At 43.0% G+C, this 8353-nt stretch overlaps 1 protein-coding gene across 4 annotated transcripts in view; it reads left to right on the top strand.

The window, feature by feature from the left end:
- The first annotated feature begins 238 nt into the window (after positions 1-238).
- The window catches only part of LOC140594628 (uncharacterized), a 312713-nt gene continuing 304598 nt past the window's right edge, over positions 239-8353 (top strand). The window contains exon 1 of one of the 4 annotated variants that reach the window (XM_072729030.1): positions 239-496. In XM_072729030.1, the coding sequence (XP_072585131.1) occupies positions 274-496 (223 nt within the window). In that variant the 5' untranslated portion in view covers positions 239-273. The remainder of the gene's footprint in view (positions 497-8353) is intronic. The other 3 variants (XM_072729033.1, XM_072729032.1, XM_072729031.1) reach the window with 3 other exon arrangements.

The following is an 8353-nucleotide window of genomic DNA, read 5'->3' as shown; positions in this document are numbered from 1 at the left end:
GCAACTGATGTGTGTCTTGAAACCATATCTCTGGTTAGAGGGAGATGCTGCATTACTTTTCAGAGTTTTCCCTTGTTTTCCAGCAAGCCTAGAAACCATAGATTTAGTGGCCTTTGGGGTCAGAGGGGGGAAAAAAAAAGAAGAGACAATGAGGCCCATTCATTCTTACGGGCTCTAATGAATCATAGAGATGGTCTATTTTCCAGGTTAGAGCCCTCTCTCTCCCTGACAGGCTTTAATTATCTGTGAGCTGAAACAAGAAGTGATAAAAACATGCAAAAGCCTTTCAGGAACAGGTTTTTGAAGGAGATGAATCACGCAGTTGCGCGTCCCGCTCAGCCCTTTGGCGAGGGGCCTCCGGCCTCTGCTCTGCTGCCCTGGAGGGTGCACGGGTCACCCGACTGCGGCCCGCGGACCGAGGGGAGAAACCACCCTTCCCTAGCAGGAAACCTGATCCCGGGCAGGTGCAGCTTGAGCGATGACCCTGGGCCTGCAGGTCAGTGTGGCTGCGCGGACCTAAGCTTTTGCAGATGGCCCGGGAGGGAGGCGCAGGCTCCCGGGTCCGTGGCGCCCCCCCCCCCGCCCCCCCGCCCCCGCGGGCCGCGACCACCCTCCCCTCCCTGCGGCGCGGCCTCCGCTGAACTCTTGAACCCGGCGGGGCGGGGGGCGGGGCGCGGGGGGGCGGGGGCTGCGAGGATGTTTGTGCCAAGGTCTCAGATAAAGCCCGAGCGGGTTTTAAGGAAACAGTAGACAGATCCATTTTCCTTTTCCTCCGGTGATGTTAGCGATCTAATTAGAAGTCAGTGTTTGAGCGGCTTCCTCCCTGTGTTTTGGGTTCTTTTTCTTCTTCTAAGGGAGGCCACTGGACCTGGACAAAAGGCGGATGTTGCAGCGGAGCATCTGGGCCAGTGCGCTGAGCCGAGCCCAGCTGAGCTGCCCCCCCCCAGCTGCCCCCACCCCCGCCCGAGCTGTTTCCCCCCCCCCCCCCCCCCCCCCCCGCCCCAAGCTGCCCTCCCGAGCTGCCCCCACCCCCAGCTGCCCTCTGCTCCTCGGCCACGGGGACCGCGCCTCCCGCCGCGTGGACCCAACGATCCCGTCCGGTGTGGGGACTTGGTGTTTCCATGGTCTGGACTGTTGTTTTCACTCTTAAAGTGTCCCTCTGCCATTTTTTTATTTTATTTTATTTTATTTTATTTTATTTTATTTTATTTTATTTTATTTTATTTTATTTTATTTTATTTATTTTATTATTTTATTTTATTTTATTTATTTGTTTTATTTATTTTATTTTATTATTTTATTTTATTTATTTTTATTTTATTTTTTATTTTATTTTATTATTTTATTTTTTATTTTATTTATTTATTTTTTTAATTTTTATTTTATTTTATTTATTTTATTATTTTATTTAATTTATTTTTATTTTATTTTATTTATTTTATTTTATTTTATTATATTTATTTTATTATTTTATTTTATTTATTTTATTTTATTTATTTTATTATTTAATTTAATTTAATTTATTTTAATTTAATTTAATTTTATCATTATTTTTAAAGATTTTATTTGTTGAGACACACAAAGAGAGAGAGACAGAGACACAGCAGAAGGAGAAGCAGGCTCCCCATGGAGAGTCCAGTGTGGGACTCGATCCCAGGACCCTGGCCTCATGACCTGAGCCAAAGGCAGACACTCAACCACTGAGCCACCCAGGGGTCCCATCCTTCTGCCATTTTAGTTTGCGGCCATTTCAGTTTTCGCTTGGAACTGATGGGGACTCCAGGTGCAAAAGTGCGACACACCTTTGGGCTGGTGTAGTATTTGGAAACCTGTAACAATCGTGAAGGATGTCAATCACCCTTTTGAGAGTGGGTGGGAGGTGAACAGTCCAATAGGAATCATGGAGAATATCAAATACACAAATTTGGCGGGGGGGGGGGGGGGGGGGGGGGGAGAAGGTGGGCGGTAAGAGTGGAACATTTTCTCAGTTGCAACCGGATTTATTGAAATCTGATGTTGGGGAAGAACAGAATATTTGCTAAACTAATCCACTTCTCTGAATAGCTGCCTCATTTCTTGCGGCTTGGCGACTAAAACTTAGAAATCCACAATTATACCGTATAGATGAGCCTTGTTGTAAATTTAGTATATAATCTCCACGCTCGGGCTACGTATGGCTATGAGCACCCACTTGAGAGCTAAAAATGTAAGTTACCACCCACTTTGTCCTGAATTGGAATCCTACATAATTGCTCTGGGCTTTAAAAATTCTTCCCTGGAGGAAGGAGTTCAAGATTAAGTCTTTAGTGGGCAATCCTTTATTACGAAGCCAGGAGTCCCTTGGAAGAAGCTGAGTAAATACTTGTTGTTGAACAAATAGAATAAATGAAGGAATAACATTCAAGGAAGAATTCATATGTGTTGCTTAATCCAGATGTCACACAGTGAGGCCAGAAGCTCTAGATTTATTTTGGAAATAAATACGCATCACACAATGGGTGTAGGCTGTCCAGAGGTGCACTGATGGGCTTGCCTACTGGAACATGTGGAAAGTCTAGTGGTTTCCAACTCTATTTATTGAAGTCCTACTGTGAATTCCTAAAAACAAAAACAAAAAACCAACCAACAACACAACAACAAAAAAACCCCCAGGCACACACAAGCAAACAAAAGTCTCCCACTCCCAGACCTAACTCCCAGAAGTCGTGCACAGCTGGAGGAACCGCTGCCTCTGTCCATAGGTCAGGAATGCTGGGAATGAGAGATGGATCATCAGCAGGTGGAGGTGACTTGGTAAGGAGACAAACCAGAACGGCGACAAGGCGGTGCCAGTACAGCGCAAGGAATCACACCCGTTTGGGGGCTTATTTTAAAAATGGATTCAGCAAACATGGAGCACAACACACGGAGTCACATGTTATAATAGGAATACACCCAGCAGGACTCCTTCCTGCTGATGGGTTCAGGCAGGCTTGAACAGGATCACAATGTCACTTGTCCTGGGATCCCTGGGCGGCTCAGCAGTTGAGCATGTGTCTTTGGCTCAGGGCATGATCCTGGAGTCCCCAGATCGAGTCCTGCTTCGGGCTCCCTGCAGGGAGCCTGCTTCTCCCCTGCCTGTGTCTCTGCCTCTCTCTGTGTGTCTCTCATGAATAAATAAATAAAATCCTAAACCCAAACAAACAATGCCATTCGTCCTGTGGATTCTGGACCTCCGAGCACAATTCCTGTAAGGGACCTAGGGAAGGGAAGTCACAGCCAGATTGAGGAAGCCTTCCTGGGGAAGCGGTATTTAAACTGGAGAAGAGAGCTCACCTGTTGGCAGTAGTGTTGCTAGGCTAAGGTGTTTGGGATTTTATACTGTGAATGACCTTTCTCTCGCAAGAGAGGTGGGAGAGGTACGTGGCTTCTGCCTCCTTTTTTTTTTTTTAAATAGCAAATAGTTTATTAGTAAGTACATGTTTTCAGTGGCAATAATAAATTCACTTGAATAGGAGAGAATAGTCAAAAGAATAAATGCTAATCATCAGAAAATCTGTGGCCATTAGGACTGTCACGTAGAAATCCAAAATCACTCAGAGGCCAAATCTTGAAAAAGATACGTCCTCTTACTAGTCCATATGGAATAGGTCCATAATACCTGGAATCTGTAGAATTCTGTAGATTATCACCTTCTAACCAAACATGACCTGTCGGCACATAATTATGGCTTTTAAAGAAATCTGATGGACTACTGGTGAGGATTTTGTCTCCTTCCAAACCAATTACTCTTTTACAAATGTTTGATTTTGGATCACTCAGGCTTTTTGCAATCACAATGTCACCTCTTTGGATACCATAAAAATGTCGACTAAGATTTTCTGCAAAGACAATATCTGAATTTTGAATTGTAGGCTCCATTGATGGTCCAGAACACATAGGTCTGTTCTACAATACATTCAATTTTTAAGGCAGTTGCAAGGCTTCCAGAAAATATCATCTAAAGCATGTCTGAGAGTATATATGGGTAATCCACGAGTTCAGGATTCCTCTAGCCCCAGAGAGCCCGGGGATACTCTCACCCCTCACCAACACAACGGAGGGTGCGGAAACTTATTTTCCACGCTGGCTCTCCATTCCGGCATGCAGTAGGCAGTCCTAACTACTCTTTGGTTAACATGTTTAATATATGCCTCATTAAGCAGAATAATCATTCTCTGAAAATGCTTATGTGCCTGACTTCTGTTTTTATTAAAAACAAAAATTAAGGGGATGAAGAAGAGGGCAGATCTGCTAGTGTGTGCTCCCTGTTTCCTCTTCTCAGTGATGCTCTGATTTTCACACCTCACCTGCGGGAGGACTTTCTCCCCAGATCCCAGCTTCCTCTGATCACCAAGTGAGCAGAGCCCCTAGAAACAAGAAGGTTTAGAGCTAGTCTGTTTTTCTTCACCCACCTGCCAAGATAGAGCCACAGGGATGTGGGGAAGGAAGGATTTTAAATATTTGTGATGTCTGCCTGGCCTGTCTTTAGCAAGGAGAGGCCTTCAGAGTCCTGCTAAGATGCAAAATGGCTGATACCCATAGGCTAGAAGTGCTGTGTTCTCAGAGTGTTCTTCTGCTTATTTTTACTGCTGGTGTGTTTGCATCTCTGCAGAATATATTCATGAGATAGAAAAGGAATGTGGGTTTTTTTTTTCCCTCCTCTAAAAGATGCCAAATCCAGGTGGGGAGTAATGATCTTAATGAATTCTAGCACTTGTCAATTTGAAAATGTTCAGGAAAAACAAATGAAAGAGAGGATGGGTTTGTTTATGTGCGATCATTCAGTGATTCCAAGCTACAGACATCTCTTTCTTACTACACTTTTGAAGTTGAGGGTTGGAACTGAATAATAGACAACCTTCCAACATAAAGCATTATTAAGCTTGAGGGAGTTTTTATTGGGTTTTTTGATATTTCATTGTTTTCTAGCTTGCCTTTGTCTTTGATCACTTATTCCTCTGACAAAAATTTGGTCATGTTACTGCTTTTCTCTTTCCCCTAAGCTGATGTTGCCTGATGGGAGTTCTCTCTCTCTCTTTTTTTCCTCCCCTTTGCTTATTAAATTTGTTGGTTACAAATAAATTATTTATTTAGACCTAGATAGTTTAAATATACCCATCCATCATATATCTGCTTTTGTTTTTGCCTTCAAATATTTTCAGTTTTCTTTTCAAACTTGTCCATAGCAGAGAATTTTATTTTATTTATTTATTTTTATTTTTTTCATAGCAGAGAATTTTAATGATGAAATAAAACCCGTTAACCTCAAGTGTTGGGATGAAGCTTATCTTGGTAAACCTTTATCAATGCTTTGAATTCATAGCAGAGTTATATTGTAGAGGATGTGGTGTGTTTAAAAATCTAAGAGTGTAAACTGTTTTCAAGTGTCCTCAAGTACTTCAGAAGACTCCATTTCCATCCTAGCACTTGATATGATAATGATGATTCTTGTGTGTCCCTTAGAACATGAGCCTAAGTCTCCACTGACCATTTGTAAGCTTCTTACAGGTTGGAAAGTAGTAAGATTGCTTTGCTTTAAAAAAAAAAATCTATAATCCAGAACTTTCACTAATCCAAATGATCTTTTTCTCTACTTTTCTCCCAAGTTGGTAATGACAGGAATTACTTCTGTTTTTAGAAATATTTTATTTATTTGAGAGAGAGCAAGCATGAGCTGGGAGGAGGAGAGGAGAAGCAGACTCCCCACTGAGTGGGGACCCTGATGCGGGGCTCCATCCCAGGACCCCGGGATTATGATTTGAGCTGAAGGCAGATGCTTAACCGACTGAGCCACCCAGGCACCCCGACAGGAATTACTTTTTATATACCGCTGAGAAAATGAGGTTGGTCCAGCCACATCAAGGAGGAGGAAGTGGGCAGCCCGGGTGGCTCAGCAGTTTAGCGCCGCCTTCAGCCTAGGGTGTGTGATCCTGGAGACTTGGGATCGAGTCCCATGTCGGGCTCCCTGCGTGGAGCCTGCTTCTCCCTCTGCCTGTGTCTCTGCAACCCCCCCCCCCCCCCCCCGCGTGTCTCTCATGAATAAATAAATAAAAATCTTAAAAAAAAAAAAGAAGTGTGGGGTTACCTTGGGAGGTCCTGAAAGACCCACAAGTCAAAGGCATGGTGATCCCCTGCCTCTCACTTTCTGTGGTCAGCCTCTATCCCTGTGTTTTCCAGAAAAGATTTCTATTTTTCTCCCTAAGGCCAAAGTAAGTTGCTATTATCTCAATGAGACCGTCATTTTTAAGAATGGGAATGGGATGGGGGAGGCAGTTTAAAACACAGCCAAAAGGTAGAAGAAACCCCAGTATCCGCTGACAAAATGTGGTCTGTACTTAGGGTAGGATATTCAGATTTCAAAAGGATATGCTCACACCTGATACAATACGGATTAACGTCAAGGACCTTATGCTTAGTGATATAAGCCAGTCACGGAAGAACAGATACTTGCATGTTTGACTTGTATGAGGTGCCTGGAATAGTCAAATTCCTAGGCATGTTGGTTCCCAGGGGTTGGGGGTGGAGGAAATGAGAGTTAGTGTTTAATGGGCAGATTTTCAGTTTTGAGGAGTTCTGTGGCTGGATTGTGTGGACAGTAACAACAACATGAATGTCCATAACGCCACAAAGCTCTACACTTAAAAATGGTTAAAGTGAGGGACGCCTGAGTGTTCAGTGGTTGAGCGTCTGCCTTTGGCTCAGGTCATGATCCTGGGGTCCATGGATCAAGTCCCACATCAAGCTCTGATCAGGGAGCCTGCTTCTCCCTCTGCCTATGTCTCTACCTCTCTCTTTGTTTCTCATGAATAAATAAATAAAATCTTTTAAAAAAATGGTTAAAGTGCTAGATTTCCTTATATGTTTTACCACAATTAAAAAGAAATCAACAAAAAGGAAAAAACGAATTTAAAAACATTTTTTAAAAACTTACAAATTAAGTCATATAAAACAAGTTCATCATGTTAATTTTGATTGTTTATGTATGTACGATAAATTGTAAATGTTTAACGTTACAGCAACATCTAAAATAAAAAAAATGTATGAAATCTTGGTGACGAATAACTGTATTTAATGTAAGAAAACCAAGTCCAGTCAGTTTTCTAGTTTGTGGTATTTGTCTCCTGGACATTTTGTCATTTGGATTCCTGACATAAGGTAAATAAAATTGCTCTGTTTCTGAATTTCGAGTTCAGGAAACACATGAGAACTGAGATATGTTCAACAGCAAAATAGATTGACCAATGTGCTACTTAGAGTTGATATGCATGTGGAGCACCTGGATTTATCATGTTGGCCGGGGGAGGGACCTAAGACTTTGCATTTCTAACAACGCCCTCCTTCAGGGGTACTTGGAATGGTTGGGCTGCTATTAGGATCCCTCTGAAGGCTTGCTAGGTCACTCCTGTGTTTCCTTGCCACTTCAAGCTTCTGTAAGATCAGAGCTGTTGTCATCCACGTGCCCTTGACCTTGAGGATTCTGGCAATCTAAAAACTGCCCTGACCACCACTGTGGTGGGGTGCTGCACAAAAGGAAGGGAGGTGTAGTGCCCACATTTAATGGGAAGCCTCTGATCCCCTTTCAGTTTTTATGGCTATGTGCTAGTTATTGGGGGATAGCTGACTCATTTTAGTCTGATTATGAGTAATAATACAATGATTAAAGTAGGAAAAAAAAAAACACTCTGCCTTCTGTTTCAAGCAATAGAACCTATTTCTGTGAAAGTTCTGAACTGTGGCCATGGTATTGGGTCACGTATAGTTTGGATGGAATTGTTTTTGTAGTTAGGCAGCGTTGGGGGGAACGAAACATGGTCTGAAAGCAAGCATTGTGTGGGAGGCAGAATTTTTATCTAGCCTCCAGGTCCCCTTCCTGCAGGTGCACTCTCAATTATCCCCAGCTCTGTAAATCTGGAGTTCAAGTCGACCTTAAGGTAGGGAGATGATCCACGTGAGCATAGCTTCATCACATCAGCTTTGTTAAAAGCAGAGCATTTTGTCTTGGTGATCAAAGAGAACCTTGAAGGATTTGGTGCAGTCTTGCTGGCTTGGGACCTCAATTCTATAACTACGAAGAACTGAATTCTAGTGATGGAAATCAGCTTGGAAGTGGTTTCCCTCTCCCCATCCCCCACTCCACCCCGGCCTCCTGATGAACACTCAGTCCAACCAAGACTCGATTTCAGCCTCATGATGTGCTGGACTTTAGATGTGAAGAATTGTTCTATAACATATGCCTGTCAAAGCCACTAAACATGTGGTAGTCTGTTCTACAGGAACAAGAAACCGATACACAGTGCATCTTTGGGTATGAATGAATTTAAAAAGTATACAA

The sequence above is a fragment of the Vulpes vulpes genome, chromosome 12 (genome assembly GCF_048418805.1).
Source record: "Vulpes vulpes isolate BD-2025 chromosome 12, VulVul3, whole genome shotgun sequence".
NCBI lineage: Eukaryota > Metazoa > Chordata > Mammalia > Carnivora > Canidae > Vulpes > Vulpes vulpes.
This window is presented reverse-complemented; position numbering and strand designations above follow the sequence as displayed.